At 42.2% G+C, this 22389-nt stretch overlaps 1 protein-coding gene across 2 annotated transcripts in view; it reads right to left on the bottom strand.

Annotated features, from left to right (window-relative positions):
- LOC309534750 (copine-5) overlaps window positions 1-22389 on the bottom strand; it is a 141899-nt gene that overhangs the window by 36684 nt on the left and 82826 nt on the right. For both annotated transcript variants that reach the window (XM_082227078.1, XM_082227079.1), the window contains exons 9-12: window positions 21315-21418; window positions 19055-19159; window positions 6251-6292; window positions 5648-5723 (exon numbers count right to left, since the gene is read on the bottom strand). In XM_082227078.1, the coding sequence (XP_082083204.1) occupies window positions 5648-5723; window positions 6251-6292; window positions 19055-19159; window positions 21315-21418 (327 nt within the window). The remainder of the gene's footprint in view (window positions 1-5647; window positions 5724-6250; window positions 6293-19054; window positions 19160-21314; window positions 21419-22389) is intronic.

Below are 22389 nucleotides of genomic sequence, written 5' to 3' on the forward strand. Positions count from 1 at the left end.
GCTACCTTCCTACGCCACCGGAGTGATACCTCTGCACTATAGCAGGGGAACCAAGATTTTGTGACACAGCAGCATTAATATCTACTACTCTTGGCACTTGAGCAGAGTCAGGTTTAGCCCCATTCCTCAGTTACAGAGGTCTCATGATGGGGTACTTTAAATGCTCCCACATGCCCCTGAGCTTTGGCTGGGTTTTACCAGGGGTCAACTTTTTTGTGTGGCAGAACTTCTTGCCAATAGAGGTTGAGCACAAATAATCTCTGCTCGTTTTTAGATGACTGTAACAACTCAGACGGAAGGAAGATAAAGTCCCTACCAGAGAGGAATGGCAAGCTAAGCTGAAGGACTATGCTGAAATGGAAAAGCTGACTGGAAAACTCAGGATCCAAGAGGACAAAAACTTTAAAAAAGAATGGGGAAAATTTATAACGTATCTAGGAGACCATTGCAAGCAGATGGAAACATCAGCAGGGTTTTAATCTCACTTGTAATGTAACAGATACCATGGATAATTTGGATTGACATAAAATATAGAGTATGGAATAATAGGCAGTTGTAAATGTTGATAAGGGACGCGGGTGGTGCTGTGGTCTAAACCCCAGAGCCTAGGGCTTCCCGATCGGAAGGTTGGCGGTTCGAATCCCCGCGACGGGGTGAGCTCCTGTTGTTCGGTCCCTGCTCCTGCCAGCCTAGCAGTTCGAAAGCATGTCAAAGTGCAAGTAGATAAATGGGTACCACTCCAGTGGGAAGGTAAACGGCGTTTCCATGCACTGCTCTGGTTCGCCAGAAGTGGCTTAGTCATGCTGGCCACATGACCTGGAAGCTGTCTGCGGACAAACACTGGCTCCCTTGGCCTATAGAGCGAGATGAGCACTGCAACCCCAGAGTCGTTCACGACTGGACTTAACTATCAGGGGTCCTTTACCTTTACCTTTTTACTTTAAATGTTGATAATAGGATCCATGGAGGGTGTGGGGGGAAGTCACGAGATTCAATCTCTATATATGTATATGCATTTGGATTGTTATAATTTTATATTTGTAAAATCAAATAAAAACTATTTTTTTAAAAAATAGATTACTCTAACGACTGTATTTTTTTCTGACAGGCCTTTCAAACCTGAGATTTTTGTGTGATATTTTATATAAAACTGTGGTTTACACAAAGTTTAGTAATAATATCACTGGTGATGGTGTTGCTGCGAGTTGTAGCCTACTGGCATTCTCCCAACACAAGGTGAGATCCTGTGAGCTCTTTGCTGATCCAATAGGGCAAGGGCAGGGAACTTCAGGGCCATACACTAAATGTAGCCCTCCAGGCTTTTCTATCTGGTCCTCAGGATCCTCTCAAGGTCACAAACTTTCATGAGCCACACACCTCACCAACCCTGCTTTGCATCCTCCTCGAGTTTGTTGAACCTGGCCGGAAAGTGACCTTGAATTCTGCTAATGCCCCCTGTTTACCTGGATGGAGCATGGAGTGTGGGGGGGAGGGGTGTGTAGAAATGAGCCTGCTGTCCAAAGGGAAAATTTACATTTCCTGTACCACCCACCACTGGTAAAAGGAGAAAACCAAATTTTCAGAGGCAAGCCTTTTTGAACACAGTTATAGGCAGGGATAATTGCTCAAAAAGGAAGGAAAAGGAAGAGAGAGAACAAAACATGATCACTATAGTATAGGTTACTTCTCTAGAAGGCAGGTGCAATAAGTTATTTACTGTACTGACGATGGATGGTGTCAAAAATAAAACAGACTCATTTTTACTGTTTGCAAGTAAAAGGGCACATTCCTAATAGTGCCGTTTAGAGTATTATTATTTTTTAATGGAAACATATTTATATAAAGGATGTTATATAATAATAACAACCTGAGCAATCTATACCCAAACTTCTGTTTCCAAGCTCCATTAAATAATGTGCATTCCATAATGGAAATCTGTAACTGCACAGGAATAAAGGAAAGCTAGAGGCTGCATACAAATGTTCAGTTAAAAATAATCTCAGCCAAAAAAAGAAGGGGGGAGGGGAGAAAGGCTTTAAAAAGATTATTTCACAAAGCATCCAGCAAAACTCAAAATCTTTGTGAAAGAGTTGGCAAGATGCTCCTCCTTTTCCTATTCTTTCCATGTGTGCCCTCTGATATAAGAGGAATGCAGGAAATAATTTCTTGAATCTTTTTTCTATTTATTTGGCATTAACTTGAAGTATTAACTATATACTTTAATCTATTGTGCTGAAGAAATTGAAGCTTATCTCCTAGTCTTCAGACACGACTCTCATTTGAGAAGTTGCAATGAGCAGCACTGTAACATATTACAACTCCCCCTTTTGCCATACCCTATAGAAGTACAAGTTGCTTGCAGATTTTTTGTTTATATGATGCAAACACAAAATCAACATTGCAGAAAAATGGGGGGAGGGGAAATATTTGCCTACCAATTCCAACCCCATGGGTCATTTTATTTAGCGAAGTAGCAGTTGTAAGTCACTTAAAAGCCCCTTAAGGGGGTGATCTCACAGTCTCTATGAGTAGCAACAATTTTCTCTGTTGAAATTCAACCTGCTACAGCAATGTAGTACCTACTCCCTTTGTAAAAAAAATTTAGAGCTGATGTAGAAAGAAAGAAAGAAAGAAAGGAAGGAAGGAAGGAAGGAAGGAAGGAAGGAAGGAAGGAAGGGTGAATTCAGGTGTGCAAAACTGACCTTTTCCTGTGTGTACAGTAGAGATCAACATACCTAAAAAAATTCCTTGCACAGCTATCTTTCCCCAAAACTCTACCTTCCATGGACATTAGTCAACAAATGATCACATTTAATTTGTTTAACTTGTATAATAGGCTACTAAAAACCAGTGATGTATTAATTCTTGGTAGCCTGAGACCCAGTCATTCAGTGCATACATCTTAATCAGATTTTCTGGGCCCAGTACTGTTAAGTATAATTGCTTAACTGTACATTGAAATGGAAAATGAGTCTGAATGTGTATTGCTAAAGGGGAATGGAAAATTCCACCAAAGTTAAGAAGAGCTCTCTGGGTACCTAAACAGGTTGATAATTAACTGTTGATGTATCTCTGCTGGCTCACTCACATGGTGTTTAACTTAAGATCACATGGGAGGGTTATTCAGTTGCAAATCCCTATTTTGGGTGTGTGAGTTGTCTTTTCTCTCAAGTCACAGAAGACAAAGGTGTGCAAATGAGTCTCTTCTGGAGAGAAAGCAGCCTCCAGGCTAATGGACTCTGTGGGAGAGAAAGAGCTCTGTTTGTCAGCTCTGATTGTAAATAGTATTCAATATTTGTAAGAAGCTGAACCTGTGTTTGGACAGGTACATGATATTATGCAACTATTTGGATACATCATTTATTACTTTAAATCAGTCTGAAAAAAGTTGTGTTAGTAAAGGTTTGAAACTATTTTTTGGGTCTGGACAATATTTATTCCAAGAGGAGTCAGTTTTTATTCATCTTATTGCTTCAAGCTGTGTACTATTAATATCTGCAAAATGTACCCTGTGTGTGGATTGGGTCCTCTGTCCCACTTGCAAAAGAGAGCACAAGTATTTGCAACACTTTGTGACACATGCAAGTAAGACAATGTCTGACAAACAAAATTCTAACATGTGAAGCTTTTCCTGTAAATGTATTTCCACACTAGAAAAAGCTTAACTTGCTGGATTTCTGCCTGCCACACCGCTGCTAATGACACAAGAACCCTGCTCTCCCTCCAATGCCACTCCTAAACCATGCAAACAAGCGTTGTGAGTTGCAAACCAGTTATGTTACTGGTATAGGTCTTTCATCAAATGATCTTAGGCTGGCAGTACAATATTCAGAGCAAGACCAGGAAAGGTATTTCGGGTGGCAATGTGTGTGTAAAGATATTTAAGGTTTACAGCAACCAGATGCCCATGCTTGGATAAATTCAATATAAAAATGGTTAAAAAGAAAGCTTTGTATTCTAAGAGCATGTGTTGCGGTTATATATTATTTATACCTCAGAATAGCTACAGCAATGTTATCAGCACAGGTCAACCAATCCCTTTTGTTTTCCTGAGCAAAAAGCATATGAGTCTCTATCATGAATATACCCATTTTAATTTTATACCAGCAGCAACAACCCACCCCAAACTATCCCACCATCATGGGTAAGAAAGCAGCTAATCACCACTGTGCCAATCATATTTCCCTAAAAACACACATACCAGAAGGCTAGATAGTGGACTACATTGCAGTACTACTACTCTCTCACACGCTGCCCCCTGTAATCTTACTATCTTACTGGGCTACTTTGCAGGGATGATGTAACCCACACTTTCTCTGCCACGATACCCACCCCTTTTGCAATATAGATATGTGATTGATTTAATGCCTACAAAATAGTTTGCATGAAATTAATCCTCGGTTAGGAATAGCAATAAGCTCTTGTCTTTGCTGCTTTCTTTTGCTTTGGGGTGGACATGCTGTTGCCCATTTGCAACTACACTCAAATTCTGGATTTCTCTATTATTTTCTTATTGCAAATTCTTATTATTATTCTCTTTACCAGAGAAGATGGGAAACAGCTTCAAAATAAGCACTTAGTCATTTTAAAATGAGCCAGGAAGTCCTTTCTCTATTGTCTAAAGAAGGAACTTCCCTGGCCCATTTTGAAGCCATTTTGGGTCTTCCCTTGTGCTTGTATGACTCCAAATTTCTACCTAGCAGTTATTACCTAATGAGTTACCTGGCCACTTTTTGGCTAAACACACTAAGGTGGGGACAGTCTCATATCTCACAAAGCAATTGTTTCGAATGATGTCTGCTCATTTTCTTTCATAACTTTTGTTCCAAAAGGGTTAGATACTTTTTACAAATGAAATTTAGAATCTGGATCCCTTTCTGGTTCTGGGCCCCATGAAGATGTATGGCCTGCAGACACCTCATCAGCTCTGACCTTCATCCTTCAAACTCCATCCCAAACAGAGTTTGTCTCCTGTCTCAATGGCTATCCAGATAGATGGACTCATTCAAAGCTATCGTTTTATTGATACAATAGTAGTAGGATGGGATGTGAGCATCTTAGTTGCCATGGCTACAGGTACTACCTTAAGATATGTCAAATACAGCCCACTATCTGTTATATGATCTCTAGGGTCAAGGAATCATTCACAATAGCATCTAAATTGGCCTTCGCCAACCTGATGCCATCCAGATGTTTTGGCATACAACTCACATCAGCCCTGCCAGCATGGCACCGGTTGGGTGAATGCTGGTCTAAACCCTTCATTAAGTGCCAAGTTCAGAAGAAAGGCTTAAGTACAATAGTATGTTTAAATTCATGAACACAGTAACACACCACCAATCTCAAGTTAACACACACAACACTGGGGGCAGAAAATTGCTACTGAGCCTGTAGTGCTAATAAAGTTAAAGGGCACAATCCTTTGGGGAGTTCAACTGAGAAGGCCCAAGTGAAGTGAATGGGAGCTGCTTTTGCACAGCTTCCATTAATCTCAATGAGACTTTACGTAGGAGAACAGCAGAATGGGTTGTGCCCCAATAGACTCTGAGTGCCTGGAAAAGGCCCCTTTTCTCAAAAAACTCTCTGGGGTCAGTGCCAAGAAGGCTTCTGCTCTGATGTTTTGGGGGCAGCTGAAGAAGTCACTCACCTCATAGACATTAAATTGGCTTTGACCTCGTGCCAATTCACGGTAGCTGGTCGTAAACTCCCCAATGAAGTCGTGGCTGTTAAGTGGGAAAGAAATTGCTATGAACAACACTGTAGAACAAAGGTACTCCCATTCCATCACCTCCTCTACTTGATAGACCTCTTTTTTAAAACTGAATAATAATAATGATGCCAGCAAATAAGTGACAAGATCCCCTTCCCATCCCTTCACACCCACCTTTCATTTTCCCAATGTGAATCTTACACATGTGGCCCTAGGATAAAAAATGTTGTTGTTGTTGTTTACATGATAGGGGGAAGAATGTACTCTGCCAGTACAATGCAGCCAACTGCATAAGCCAAATTCCTTTTTACTAAATGTGTTGATTAATGGGAGAGGGGTCATATTTTGTATAAGTTGTTTTGTTTTGTTTCCTAGCGATCCTCAAAGAACCTCTAAGCATTTCACAGACCTGCAATACACGACACTGCTAAATTTCTTCTATCTAACTTTGGTTTCAGTCCAGCTCCTCCTAGCCAGAAAGAATAATAATAATAAAAAACCCTCACCTTTTTAAACAAAGGAGTTATAAATGCCACTTACCTGCCATCTCGGTCCCAGTCATATACCTCCACCTTTATAGTTCTGGAAAAGATGATATTAATGGTCATTCCCAAAGCAAGCTGCCATCCCTATTGCTATCACTTCAGATTCTTTCTCTCTGTGGAAATCGTTGGCAAGAAAAATGTCAAGCTGTACACGAGAGATAAAAGTTATCCTTCACAGAAAACCTGGGGGAAATGAGCCCCAGTGGGATTTTGGTGATATTAAAACAGCACTGCTTTCTTTCTGTGGCAGGGAGTTTCCTGTGTGGGTCCTGCAGTAGCACTTCTGAGCCATTTGGGAATGAGGTTTCTGTACATTCATATACTATAGTTCAGGCATGTCCAACAGGTAGATCATGATCTACCGGTAGATCACAGCACGTCTGCAGTAGATCACTGGCTCCCCCCAAAGAAGCTGAACAACTGTGGCTCCCCTAAAAAAAGTTCAACATTTTACCTCCTCCCTGAAAAAACTCAACAACTTTGACCCGAACCCCCCACAAAAAGGGGGTAGATCACTGCCAGTTTTTAACTCTGTGAATAGATCGCAGTCTCTTGGGAGTTGGCCACCCCTGCTATAGTTAAATGAGCATGTGTTTAAGCTGATGGGCTGTGTACACAGATACAGTATCTCCAAAGCACATCCAGAGCACATTCTTTCCTTCAAAGAATTCTGGGCACTGTAATTTGTCCCTCACAGAGTTACAACTCCTAGCAACCTTTAGAAAACAACAATGTCCAGAGGAGGGAAATGTGCTTTGAATGTGCTCAAAAGGTATAGTGTGTACACAGTCATGGCTTTCAATGTGTTAGGCAATTTGTTGCCAGGGAGCGAGGTGGGCAAGATGCCCTTTCTTCTAAGCCCTTTCAGAATGTGTCCTGACAGGGAAAGGAGCCAGAGACCCCCATTTTTTCCATCCCCAGTAGCTTGTCCACCCATGAAAGAGAGTGAAGAAGCTGCCTCAGCCCCTGAGGTGATGCCCCTGTAGGCCCTCTTTCCCCCGCCTTCGTCACTGGCAGAGCTCAGCAACTGCATTGATGCCAATTTCTGGTGACATCTTGCAGGGTCTGGCTGAAATCTCACGGGTTCTCATGGAGAGTGACAGATCTCGTGAGATTTCGGTGAGAACTTGTGAGATCTCACCAGAAATTCGTGCCGATGCCAGCGGTGCTGTCAGTGCTAGTGGCCCGGCAGAGCAGGGTGGCACTTCCCATCTTGCCTCAAGTGGCGAAAAGGGGACACACCACCTCTGGAGCCATACTTTGATAAGTGAAAAGTTGGTATATAAAAGATTCTGATAAATAAGCAAATAAACTGGCTTTGCTTTGTCTTTGAATAATGAAGAAACGTGAGTGGATGCTGCCAGATGAGCTCTCTAGGCTTTATTCAGTTGCACCAGGAAAGAGTTTCATCTTTGGTTAACAGATGGACCCACTGTGGCCAACTTTGCAAACCCAGCGTCTAAAGACTATTTTGCTTACAACGACACCAGCTGTTCTCATTACTCTGAAGAAGGCAGTGGAGATGCTGGCCGTAATCGCTTTCCTCCTACTGTCCCCCTTCCTATCCCAGGTCCCCAGCCACTGGGTTGTTGTCAAGAAATGCCCTTGGCTAGCCAGCTTCTTAAACCCCTGTTAGAAGAGTGACAGTGATTAATTCACCCGTGGCTCCATGCATGTTGACAGGTGACAGGTGAAGTCTCACGGGCATTAGGGAGAGCGGAGAAGTCAGATCACTCTTTCAACTCCAGTTGGAGTTCATTTGCAGAGAATGTGCCACGTCCCCCAGTGACTTTTGCAATTGCTGCCTAAATATTTTCACTCCCTCTTGAAGCTTGCCAGTCTGCAAGCCGAATGGCTGCACTAGCCAGCAAGTTATAGAAAAGGAATGAGTGATAAAATATACAGCAAAGCCAGTCTTTCATCAACAAATAGATAAGCATTCCTAAAAGGCCATGAAAAGGGGTAGACAGCAAATAACTATAAACATACTCATGAAGATGAAAGAATGTCGGATTCCTGTTGTGTGGGGACTAATGGATAGCCAATGAATGTGAGTTCTATGAATCCTTATGTTGGCTAAGAGACTGCAAGGTTGGGAGGACACACCTGCCATCTTTCACCCAGTGGTTTGAAGACCTCACTCCCTTTTCTGTGTTTGCTCATACAGTGGTACCTCCAGTTATGAACTTAATTCGTTCTGGAGGTCCATTCTTAACCCGAAACCATTCATAGCCTGAGGCGCGCTTTTGCTAATGGGGCTTCCTGCTGCTGCCGTGCCATGGGTGTGCAACTTCCGCTCGCATCCTGGGGCAAAGTTTGTTGGGAAACGCCCTGGGGCTGCCCCTGCAGCCCTGAACTCCAAGCGCCGTCCGGTATGCACAGCTCTGGAAAAGGCATTTCTCTTCTTCTCCAGTGCGCTTCAGCGACATATATCAAATGATATATGCACACTAATCTTCTAGCATAACACAGCAAGAAGCGTGAGACATCGTAGAGCTAATCTACGTACAGTGGTACTGTGGGTTAAGAACTTAATTTGTTCTGGAGGTCCGTTCTTAACCTGAAACTCTTCTTAACCTGAGGTACCACTTTAGCTAATGGGGCCTCCCGCTGCCGCTGCTCCACTGGAGCACGATTTCTGTTCTCATCCTGATGCAAAGTTCTTAACCCGAGGTACTATTTCTGGGTTAGCGAAGTCTGTAACCTGAAGCATCTGTAACCTGAAGTGTCTGTAACCTGAGGTACCACTGTATTTATTTACATGCTTTGTGCAGACAAAGGAATCATGGTGCTCACTCTCTCCAGCTCCGAGAGGAAACAGGAACAAGTAAAAGCAAAAATACAGTACAATAGTAAATACAGCGGAAGAGATAAGACTGTCTTCTGTTCCCACACTCTTCCCAGACAGGCATGTGATTTACACCAATCTCATCTGCAGCATCGGAGGAATGAAATACTAACAAAGTTTGCTACCAGGAGAATCTACTTCTGGGTTAGCGGAGCTCGTAACCCGAAGCGTTCGTAAGGAGGACAATACGTAACCCGTGGATCCACTGCACGGCTTATAACCACCAGTTTTGTTTAGATACCTACCTGGACTGTCTACATGTTTAAATCAGAATTGATAAAATATTCTTTTTGTGTTAATGTCAGCTGGCAATATTTCTTTTAAATTATCACTAGTTTGATTTTCTCTTCTTTCTTTCTGCTATATTCCCAAAATCTTTTGTGAAAACTATTTTTCTAAAAAGTTGAAAGAATCTTCACAAAAATATTCACAAACTTAAGAATGGCAGCAAATGAGAGACGCTGTTATCTCTTGGCGAGCTGGGAGCAGAGCGCAGAAAGCAATCAAGGCAGCCAGTGGTCTGCTACATTCCTATCTCAAATCACTCCAAAGCTCTGCTGAAGGACACTATAGAAATCTTTTCAATAATAAAAATATCAGAGGTAGGGAACCTTTGTACAGCAGGCTACATTCCATCCATGTAGAGCTTTCTACAAACACCTATATATGTCCATAGAATCATAGAATTGTAGAGCTAGGAGGGACCTCAAGGCTCATCTAGTTCAACCCCCTGTAGGATCTCAGCTAAAGCCATCCAACCTCTGCTTTAAACCCTCCAAGGAAGAAGAGTTCACAACCTCCTGTTCCACAGTCAAACAGCTCCTACCGTCTTATCCCCAACCCAGTCAAGCAAAAAGCATTATAACCGTTCAAACCCCAAACTGGAGATTTCTCGCCTAACCAATGATGAGGGCTGTCTATGGGTTTCAAAGTCCAATGGGACAGCACTAATAACCTCTTCTTGGGTTGAGAAGTGCTGCTCTGTTCTAAAAGGTAAAGGTAAAGGACCCCTGGACGGTTAAGTCCAGTCAAAGGCGACTATGGGGTTGCGACGCTCATCTCGCTTCCAGGCTGAGGGAGCCAGCGTTTGTCCACAGACGGCTTTCTGGGTCATGTGACCAGCATGACTAAACTGATTCTGGAGCAACGGAACACCGTGACAGAAACCAGAGCTCATGAAAATGCCATTTACCTATTTATCTACTTGTACTGGCGTGCTTTCGAACTGCTAGGTGGGCAGGAGCTGGGACAGAGCTCACTCTGTCGCATTCCGTCACTCTGATGTGTATTGCTACTTGGACAGTTAATCTGTGTTTATAGTATCCAGAACGGAAAATAAGAATAAGAATAAGAATATCTTTATTGTCATTGCCCCCTTCGGGGACAACGAAATTACTTGACTGCTCCATAAAAACACTAATTAAACAATACAATATAATACAGCAAGGGAGATTCGATGACTTTCAATGGCAGTTTAAGCCCTAAAAAACAGGCAGATACTCAATTTAAAGCTTGCCAATTGGTAACATCAGGACACACATTCTCTTTCTTGGGTCTCTATGTGCATTTGCTATTCCCTTCTACAAATGAATTCCTTTCAGTCTCTCAGATTTTAGAATTTCACAGATTCCTTAGAACAGACGTACGTTTAATGTGGTAAACCTATGAGCTTATATTGTCTTATCAGTTTAATACCCTCTAAATATTTCACATTTCAAAAGAGCGACACTCGGGTGTATTTATTAACACCCCTATTCTCACACCAAAGATCACTGCTAGACATCCCTCCCTACACAATTATACCTTGTTGAAGGCTCTTCTCCACCTGACAGGAGCTGTGTTCTGCAAAAGCCTGATTTTTATTTTTTTGCACTGATTTAGATGCATGCTCTTCGGATTATATGGTGGAAAAAACATGATGGTCTTATAGAGCTTTGTTCCATTCTGGTTGGTGGAAATTGCAGCGTTGCGTCTCAAGCAAACCGTATTTTCTGCCATCTTTAACTTGTTCATCTGCTTCTGAACAAGTCCAAACAAATTATTAAAATGACTCCCACCCTCTTATCCTTGCAATTCCTGCATTGGATCTTTAATTAGTTTGTTTCGACTGCTGCGTGGGCCTTCCCCACCCCCACCCCTCATTTTTAGGTGGTATATTTTTAGCTTTAGTTGCCATGGAAACATATGACACTGGGACCAAGCTAGTCACCGATCGAGACAACAAATGCAATCTTCTCCTCATTCTGTTTCCTGATTGAAAGTGTGCTTTCAAATATTAACCTTTTCCTCATCTAGTGGTTGGAAATGACAGCAGGTGTTGGCTGCAAATCCTGGCTACTTACAGGGTAGGTGTTTGTATAGAAAGTCACTACCTAGAGCTGTATTTAGAGCTCTCTCATATCTGCTGTCCCCTTGATTCCTGTTTCTATGATCATCATCCATGTGCGGGACTGGAACTGCCCAGCTGATAGGAACAGGCTTACGGTACATCCATACTTGCAGAAGTACAATCGAATGTAGCAGAAGAAACCCTAAAGAAAAGTGAGGGAAGGCAGTTCGATGAAGACTGAGCTGCTCCTGACTGTTGTGGGGCAGGGGTGGAAAGTTGGAGGTGGAATGTCATATCCTGGAAAATGCCATGGCTAGCTGACTCAGATCCTGAGCAGGAGCATACTGAAACCTTCTGTTACAGGTCCCTTCTTGTTGTCTTCTAGTCTTCATTAGCAATAGCTTCTGCAGCTCTCTACCCATCCTCCTCTACATCAGACTCAAGCAGACAAAATGTGCTCCAACTCCATATATTTTATTCTCTGTGGGAAGCAGATTGGTGAAATGGGTGCAGTCAGCATATCTCAAAGACCTTCATTGGCTCCCAGTACGTTTCCGAGCACAATTCAAAGTGTTGGTGCTGACCTTTAAAGCCCTAAATGGCCTCGGCCCAGTATACCTGAAGGAGCGTCTCCATCGCCATCGTTCAGCCCGAACACTGAGGTCCAGCGCTGAGAGCCTTCTGGCAGTTCCCTCACTGCGAGAAGTGAAGTTAGTTACAGGGAACCAGGCAGAGGGCCTTCTCGGTAGTAGTGCCTGCCCTGTGGAATGCCCTCCCATCAGATGTCAAGCAAATAAACAGTTAGACGACATCTGAAGGCAGCCCTGTTTAGGGAAGCTTTTAATGTTTGAAGTTTTATTCTGTTTTTAAGGTTCTGTTGAAAGCCGCTCAGAGTGGCTTTAATTATTTAATTATTATTTAATTATTATTATTATTATTATTATTATTATTATTATTATTATTATTTAATTATTATTATTATTATTATTATTAATTATTATTATTATTAGGAAATGTACTTTGAATATGTTTTAGAGGTCTAGTATTTACATAACTTCATTGCCGCCCTTGCAGAACTCAGATACCCAAACCATCTGAAGGCAGCTATGTTTAGGGAAGTTTTAAATGTTAGATGTTTCTTCTTCTTCTTCTTCTTCTTCTTCTTCTTCTTCTTCTTCTTCTTCTCTTCCTCCTCCTCCTCCTCCTCCTCCTCCTCATTAATAATAATATTCTGTTGGGAGCTGCTCAGAGTGGCTGGGGAAACCCAGCCAGATGGGCAGGGTTTAAATAATTTATTATTATTATTATTATTATTATTATTATTATTATTGGCTCAGTATTTCTGCTGGTTATTATTATTTTTAAAATTATCAAAAATAAATGCGAGAACAGAGATCTAGCACTCACTTTTGATTATCATGAGTTAACATATTTTTTTAAAAAGTTCTTATAAAAATTCAGCAGCATTTTAGTGCTAATCTCTCCTTATATACACATTACAGTATGCTGTTTGTCCTAATGCACATGCATTTTTTGTGAGTAATTTTCCTTAATAAAATGTATTTTTGCATGTTGTTTATATGATATGAAAATATGTATTTCACTGCACACTTCGCCCTAATATTCTATCTCTATCTCTTTATGACCTTTTTCATTTGCTACTGTTTGCTTTAAACTGACTGTAATTCTGAGTTTTGTAAATTGCTATAAGCAGCCAGTGTGGCGAAGGGTGAGTAAAGATATCAACAGAAACAAAAAAACAAAAACAGAATGCAAAATGTTTGGTTGGAAGGCTGCAACACAAAATTCAGAGAAGCTCCAATTTGGAAGAGTAGCTGGCTTTTGGTTTGTGTATTGCTCTGGGAAATGAGAATTAGGCAGGTTCACATTAAAATGTGAACTGCATCTCTTTCCATCCCCAGTTCCCTGTCACAGATAGGTTTAGCCTTTTCATTTTACCCAGGTAAAATGCAGTGGCAGCCAGAATCATATTTCACATAAATTAAGCCACCTCTAGAGGAGAAAAGTGATAGCAAAATTAGAATAATTTAGAAAACGAAACAAATTCTGTTAAGTGGGGGAGTGTGAAGGTGGGGGAGAAACACTGAGAACCAACCCTGAAGAAACATATCCAGCCCTTTTCCTGTCTGCTCTGAGGGTCAAATAACTCACAGGGTGTGTAATTTTTTTATTTAAAAGCAAGAATTCAACCATCTGTGTTGCTGTGAGAAGAGCACTCTTGGCTGGAGAAGAGAGACCTGTTCCTTTTCAAAGCAAAGAAAATGGAAGGTAGGTGATAATGCAGCAAGTTTTCAGTTTTGCAAGAAGCAAAAGGCCAGAATCATTTTGACCCTTCCTTCGATAATCTCCAAACTGAGGCCCTAGTACGGCAAGGTCAAGAACTGAATACATCTCAACCTGTCTGGTTGCTATTCTGATTGATGCGCCAGGTCTAAATGTGGTTCCCAAGAGGAGGATTGTAACATGTTCTAGGGCATTGGCAGATCTAATTGTTTATTAGTCTCTTCTAGTATAGAGCCTTCACCAGAATAGCATTTTTGAACAAAGTTCTGACCCCCACCAATGCAGCCCCTGACATAAATTAGCAAGCCGTGATGAATTCTGACTGCCTCCAAGAGACACAGACATAAACATCTAGAGGGATTTGTATTAGAGGGATGGTGACAATAATTAAAGCTGATGGCAGGCCTTCATGGCAATATATAGGGCTCCCATGTGTACTCTAAGCAGAGTAAGATGGATCTTGGGCACTGCCAAGAATTGCCTTCATAAAATATTCTGCAAACTTTATAGTAGCATCATTGCAGACCCAGCATTTGGGTGGAAAACCTTCTCCCTGAAAAACTTAATGGCAGGGTTTCTATACATGCAAAAGTATTTTTCTTGGATCTGCCTATGACTGGGTCTCCAGTGATTCTACTATAGTAGCATCATTGACACAAGACATTTTCTCTTCCATTCAATATAGTTCTCTTCAAGAAGGAAGACAAGGGAGAGAAATGAGAAATCCACTCCACTTCACAGTGGGGAGGAGTTGCAGTGGACCACATGGCCACCCACTCCTCTCCGGGGGCAGGGGACAAAGTCCCGTGTCTTCCGGAGGTTCCCAGCCACGTCATTTGCCTACCAGCCAATCCGCTGGCTGGGGGCGTGTGGCCAGGCCCCACTTAAACTGAAGCATGAGCCATTTGGCCATTCGGTTTTCGCCTACCTCATAGCAATTGTCACAACTCTGTAAGGTTTGGTGGTTAGACATTTGTTGATCTTATGATGGGGGAGGAAAGGTGTGGCCATCACCTGCCCCTCCAAGCTTAAGGGTATTCCATTAAAGGAATCCGGGGGTGTGGGTCTTGTCTGAAGTCCGGGGGTGGGCTAGGGCCATGCCACGTCCCCACCGGGAACCCAGGGGGAGCTCAGGTTGGTTTGCATCAACGGGGCTCCCCCTACCGGTGGTTGACCCTTACTGGACTCCCTGTAGGGAGGAGTCAGACATAGTCGGGTCAATTCCAATGCCTAAGCCAATACTGCTCACATTCTGTAACCAATAAAGTTGTGGCCTAAATTTGCCCAATAACATTAACCTAATATCCATTTCCTTGTGTCTTATTCATCAACCTTGGGGTCTCGACACACAACTACTGCCCAGTTTGTATGCTGGATGTATGCATGCATGCATGTATGTATGTATGTATGTATTATCACCTCAGGTTTCTTCTGGAGAAGCTAAAAAAATGATAAAAATGGGTAGAGTTAAAAGGCTCCAGAAAGGATGCTCAACAACTGAGAAGCAGTTATGAGTCTGTCAGTTCAACAGTACTGATCCACTATTTCCCCAAGCTTATTCACTTTGTTCCATTGGTGTACTGAACCTGGCTTCTCTATGGGCAAATCCAACACTCTAGCCAAGCCAATGCCAACCTGGGCTCCTCCAGATGTTTTAGGCTACTCTGGGGCCGATGGGAGTTGTAGGGTGAAACATATGAAAGACTCCAGGTTGGCACAGGCTGCTCTCATCCACAACTGAACATCTGATTTCTGGGCCAATGGAATTATATGCAGGTCCCAATGGAAATCATTCCTCTAATATTATCCTTGTAACAGGCACTTAGAAAATCCATTCTATTGGCAAATAAAAAGACATGGACCTCTCAGTGCGGATGTGTGGCTAATTCAAATAACTCTAAAATGAAGCCCAGTGGGCACAATCTAGCAATGCCAGGGGCCTTAAACAGTGCGATGCTATGGCTGCATACACACCTACTTGGGAGTAAGCTCCACAAAATTCATTGAGGCTTTCTATTGAATAGACACATACAGGATCGCACCAAACATTCCCTTGCCTTCAAGCTGCTTAATGTAATTCTGATCCCAGTCAGAATTTCTAAGCAATAATTGCAGCACTCAAGTTTCATGTTGCTTGCATAACCAGCAATATTGCATCGCTAAGTATATCAATCTGGATGTATTTAGCTGTTCGGAAATGAAAAAGAAAATCTGTAAATAAAATTAAATTAACAGTATCACTGGATTCAAATCACTCCCATATCAGCAACCATCAAACTTGAGAATTTATGAAGATGGGGGGCGGAGGGAACCAAAAAACACTTGAAAACCCATTCACATAAATAGAGCTATATCATTAGATATGTGGCTAGCATCCAAAAACTTGAGTGCATCCCAGGTCTTATTAGGCCAGTAGTCACTTTCTATAAGAACAGAATGTGTCAGTGCAGAATACCCTGAAGGGAATGTCTGCCACCTCATTGGGTTGTAGTAATTTGTCGTGAATGCTAGTTTGGGCAAAATTAAAGTCACAGTTGAGCACACTGCATCCTTGTAGAATGGGCAAGGCTAAGAAAAAGGCAATCCAGAGCACATATATTTGGAAGTACGTGTGGCATAATTTCACACTTACTAGAAAGCAAGCCCCACTGAACTCAGTGGTATTTCGCTCTGAGCAAACACACATAAGACTGCTCTGAACAGCTGCAAGAACTAGAGGGCTATTATGGGCTCTGATTCCTGAACGCTCTTTACCATTCCTTTTCCCCCTTTGTGAAATGGAGCTCCAGTGACATGGTTGCTTGTAAGGATTAATAAGATAACCATAGCAAAACCCTTCACACACCTAAATGGTTATAATAATGCACTGTCAGATTATCAACGTAAGTGATGGAGTGTTCTCAGCTATATATTTTTATGGATATATAGCAACCTGGAGTCCTTCAGAAAATGATGCATTGTGGCTTTTCTTCCATTTTAGCAGGATAGCCATATGATATGAAGCCATTTTTGCACCTAAGAAAATATGCCTTGTGGGAGTCAATATTCTTATAGATTCTTCTCTTTATTTACTTCGTTTCAGGAGGAATTTTATTTGAATCATTTGCTTTTAAATCTCAGAAGTCTTAGCAAAGCAAAGCAAAAAAGTTAAAGGGAATTGTATTAAAGGATATGAAAGCAAATCATTTAGGAAAATGCAGTGAGCTGTCAGCCCATTTCTGGAGAATGACTGAGCAAAATAGGTATGAGGTACTATATCTTACAGATTTAAGATTCCAAGTTACACAGAACTCTTTATCATGAAACAGAATGAATGAATAGGTCCTAACATAGTGTCTTACACTTGCTTACCTGGGAGACAACCCCACGAAGCTTACGTCTGAGGAGATGTATTAGGATTGCATTCTCAGTCACTTTTTTTTGCTTTTCTGCCAAGAAATGATATCCCTCCACAATGAAGGGGTGGGGAAGACGTTTTGTTCATTTGATGTACACTTTGTCCAGTATAAAGCTGGGTTTTATCACCAGGAACCACTGGCATGGAAAACAGCTTTGTAAATGTACCTCAGGGCTGAGCTTCTAATCAATGGTAAACATTGTAGGTTTCATGGTAGTAAGAGCTGCAATTAAAGCACAGCTCTCAAGCTTGCAAGTGTAAACATAGGGATGCTGAGAGTGAATTCTATTGTGTTTTATGACAACCGCAAGCTGAGTGAAGAATATATTGCACTGGGTAATGGGCCCAATCATTCTTCATGTAATTGGCATTCCTATGTACAAGGCTCTCTTATTACGCTGATTAACATGACTGTCAATCCCCTCCCAGCAAGACTATCTCTCCTGAATTGCTACTGACCTTTTCTGTGGTTTTAGGCATAGGAATGCTAGCTGCTTTTGCAAATGAAACAGATAATCCATCTCCAGGACATCTTCAATCACACCTTTCCCAGGCCTTTTAGTTCATTTCCATCCATCAATCACCCATTAAGTACATCTCTGTTCCAAGCAGCCTTCTCTAGGGAGTCGTCTCTCTTCACACCACCTCCACTTTTGCCTTTTCAGTTATGTTGACAGAACCTGAGCCATCTAATTTGGAACAGATCAGAGCCCCAGGTTTTTAGATTCTCTTAAGTCCCCAGGGAAGAGAAAACACTCACATCGCTTTGTTACTGGATGTGACAATTTCTACAGTATACAGTGCATAGCCAGTTGGGTTACAGAAATCATAAGCCATAGCTGACCTTGGTTATTGAACATACCATCATTTAAACTAACCAGAGTTTGGACATAAACACAGAACTCTGGTAAGTTTAAAAGCAAGTCCGACCTCATCTTCATGTGTGCATATAATGCTAAAAAATAGTTTAGTGATATATCAGGAAAGGGTCAATATGAAGCAGGGGTATCTCCTACTCCACTGCTCCAATGGTCCACTCATCTTCCCTTCTTTCACCCACAGTGAAAGCCAGTCCATTCGGGCAAGTGGGGCACTGCCCCAACACCCTGTCAGCTCCCTCTTCCTTGGCCTCAGTGTTGCCCTTATAGAACTTGGCAGGGAGGCAAACAGGAAGGAAACTAGAATTAGCTGGCTTTGCCTCTCCTCGGCTTTGGCTCCACCTACTGTTTGGGCTCCCTCTCCTTCCAGTCCCAATGGACACCAGTCACCACTGATCCCCCACTCTCAGCTCAGTTTAAATCCCACTCACTGCAGCATGTGGGTAGTGAATGAATTGACTGAGTACTGGTGGTGGTAGCACAGTTAATGCATATTACCCAGATCTCACTATACAGCTCTGAAAGTTGCAGGAGGCTCTCAGGGTCTGGCCCCAAAAGCCTTAATCCTCAAAGGGCTTGTGATCCCTATGAAGTCATAGAATCAGTGCAGTTGCTAATACAATAGGAAGAGGTGAAATGGACAGTTACTGTTTGCAGAGGCAAAAGGGAGCTGTTGTCAATTGCTGCATGCTTTTTTTATTTTGAACCTAAGAGGAAACGAAAGATCCTGCTCAACCAGATCAAGGGACCATGGAGTCCAGCTTCCTATTTTTCCAGCCATGACCACCCAAGGGCTTCCAGAAAGCCCACAAGTGAAGCTTGAAGGCAAGAGCGCCCCCCACAGAGCTTGAAAGCAACAGCACCCCTGCATTGCTTATCCCCAGCACTTAGTATTTAGAGTGCAATTTTGGGGGCATCTGTGACATTATGTTGGACCCAAGCCTCCCTCAGTGTTGCTTTCCTGTAAGACCTCCTGATCCTTTCCTCTAACAAACCAACATACACAGTTGTCAAAACGGCATCTTATTCCATGGGGTCTGTACCTGTCATAGTCTCCATTGCACAGGGCCCGCACCGGGATAGCAAAGGACTGCCATACAGGGTTCAAAGTGTTCTTCACCACTTCGGTTTTGTGGCAGATGGTAAATCTGGCAGGATACAAATAAGGCCAGTTGAGTTAGGGTAGACAGGGAAAAATAAATAATGCTCCCCTAATGTCAGGCAGTCATGGACAGGGGCAAATTAGCACAAGGTTGGACCATGACCAAAATGGATTACTTGCTTTTAAAAATGTAACAACTCTCTAACAAAGCACCATCTTGGTAAAAGGTGTCTGGATCTTCCTCAGCGAAACTGGTCTTTTGGATGAGCCTAAATAGAACTGCATACAACCAAAGGGCAGCATAATAGGCCTTCAGTGCCAGCAGATCAAAATTTAGAAGCCAGGGGTTGGGAACCTGTAGCTCTCCAGATAGTTTTGGACATGCAACTTCCATCAACTCCAGGTTTAAAAAACAAACTTGTGCTTCCTTGGCAACTGAATGAATGAAATGGCCTTATATTGAGATCAGCTGGTAGTAGCTGTCTGAAATCCTCAGCAGAGTCTCCCCTATCTTGGGAGGGTGGAAAACGCCAATGAAAATGGAAAAGGAAGCAGAAGCTGCTGTGATTTGCATGCTTGTCTGTGGTCAGGAATGGAAATCTGTCAAGCAAATTCAATTGGTGTCCACCAATATCATTGTTATTATTAAGTCTGCAGATGATACGTAATGACATAAGAAGAGCCTGTTCTATCAGGCCAGGGGCCCATCTAGTCAAGCTTTGTATTCTCATACTAGCCAACGAGATGCAGGACCTGAACACAATTGCAATCTCCCCTGTTGTGGTTTCCAGTAGCCCTTGCCAATTCATGCAATGAATCTGGAGGGGGGCATCAGACTCTGGATCAAACTGGGGACCCCCACCCTGGATCCAGTCCCAAATAAGTTTGGGGTGGGGGTTATATTTAATTAGGCCTTTAAAACCCCAATTAAACACCTAGCTGAAAGATGGGCATGGGAAGGAGACCATGCATAGTTCTATTCTAACCCCATTTAACTAATATGTAATTAATTTCCCCCTCTTTTTTACAGCATTTTGATGTTGCCTTTACAATGAAATGTGAATGTAAGTTATGTAAACAGTTATGTACCGTATGTTACATAAGTTAGGTAACTTCTCTTAAATAGGGGACATGAAATGTATAAGGTAGTATTTGGCAGAAACCAAACTGCAGCAACACAGAAGCAGAGCTGATTTTGATTAACACAGGTTGGGACAGAAACTGTTGCCAGTTCAACCCTAATCCTAGCCCTGCTATCTGATGGAGATGCCATGTTCTCTACTCCATTGGAAATTCAACTATGGCTAAGCGTCCCTTTTATTTAGAACTGTCAAGAGGAGGACAATGTTGGTCATCTGTAGACTATCAATGCCTCTTCTAGGCTTATTAACGGCTATCTTTATCTGTTTTAAATTAAGCATATAATTTAATCTCTAACTGGCTCTGCATACAACCCAAGCAGTATTCATAAGCATTTTTAAAAAATGGCCTTGAGAATCACTACATGCAGGCAGCTTGATTCCCTTTTGTCCCATATCAAGAAGCAGGTTTAAAATCTCAGCCAAAGAACATCCTTACCTAGCTGATTTGAAATGATTTTGAGAGAACCATTTCTTAGTGACCTTGTGTAAGTGTAAGTAGACCCACTAGGAAGTCACATCAGAACAGGTGTCAGTCAATTTTTGAGGACTGCTAACGTTGCAAAACGGGCTTCGTAAAGATGGATTAATTTCTCCCAGAACAGTGCATAATGCTCAGTGCATAACATTTATAAACATGAGAATGCTTAAAAGAGTTTCCCTATCTTGCCTGGGGGGACATTGCACTGCAGACACTGGGTTGTTTAGATCCAGTTTTTCTGTGTCTGCAATTGGTATGTGTGCGTCCATATACTCTGTTTTCCATCTTAGGTTTTCCATAGTTGTTCAACTGTTGTTACCTAGTTTCTAAGCCGAGTTCCTTGTTTGGAGCAGGAGGATGGGTTTATAATACTTCTATTGTTAGAAAAGGAGAGCAGCTGCACCATGAATGTGGTGCCCAATACATTTTGAACAAACTCATTATCAAGGGAAATGTTTTATGCTTCTTGGCGGGGGGAAGGGGGAGTGCTTGGGACAACATTTTGCTACAGGTCACCTAAGCAAGCTCTGTTACAATCTGAATAATTATCCTGCCCCCAAAGCAAAAGCACTTTGACTTACGTCCCATCCTCGTTACTCCTATAGAATACCATGAACGGGTCGGATTTTCCAAAGAAATCTTTCTTGTCCAGCTTGTTGGCACAGAACTGCATTGTGGCCACATCCTTGGAATGGGGAACAGAAAATATATCTATAAACTATTTGTTTGTTTCTGAAAATATTTATATACTCCCTAATTTGCACACATCTCAAGATCAGACTGGGCTTCCTGCAATTTGCCTGTAAGACACCATCCGTGCAATTGCTAATTGTGTATTTGTTGTCTTTTTTAATTTGGCCCAGAGATCCTGAGTGCTGCACTACACCTTCTTGGTAGTAGGCAGGTATGAGAGGGAGCCAGAGTATCCAACCTTACATGTTGTTTGTGAATTCAACTCAGTGCGCAATTCTTCTTCCATTCGCCTGCCAAACTCTCAGCTAATGATGCTACAGGCTGTGATCCTCTGACCCTCTTCAGTTGGAAATGAGTGACTCACCATGTGAATGGTGTAAACATTTAATCTTACAAAGGATACCATTGTAGGGGAATGAATAGGAGGAGCACATCTTCAAGAGGGGAGCAGATTTAGGGCAGTTGGGATGTCATAACTCTGTCCCAGGTGTGTCACTATTGCCTTGTCATGTGCCCCTCCTCCTCCTCTTGTTCCCAGTGATCTGTCTTGGCATCATGGTTTGTTAATAAGTACCCAATACTTTTTGAGAGTGGGGACAAGGCAGCAAAAATCGAGGGTAGAGAGACAGGCCAACTCTACCAAGAATTAAATGGCTGCCTTGTCCCCACTCAATGTGCACATTCTCATGCTTCCTAAAGAAAGTTTGGAAAGCATTGCTTTCTAAGCTAGGACCTGTGGGAGGTGATACATAGATAGCAGTAAAGTACAACATTCCTTGTTTTCCTAGAGTGAACTTGCAAGGGAATGTTTGGTCCAGTCAGTAGAAAACTTCCTCTTTCCTACTGACTGGGACATACTTCCTCTTGCATGTGGCTAGAGGTTGGCTTGACCTTACCTGCCCAGGTAACACAAAAGGACATAGCATGCTGCACACTCCCTCTCTCTCACTTCCTCTCGTTATA

Source organism: Podarcis vaucheri (genome assembly GCF_965113315.1).
Source record: "Podarcis vaucheri genome assembly, chromosome: 6".
Classification (NCBI taxonomy): Eukaryota; Metazoa; Chordata; class Lepidosauria; order Squamata; family Lacertidae; genus Podarcis; species Podarcis vaucheri.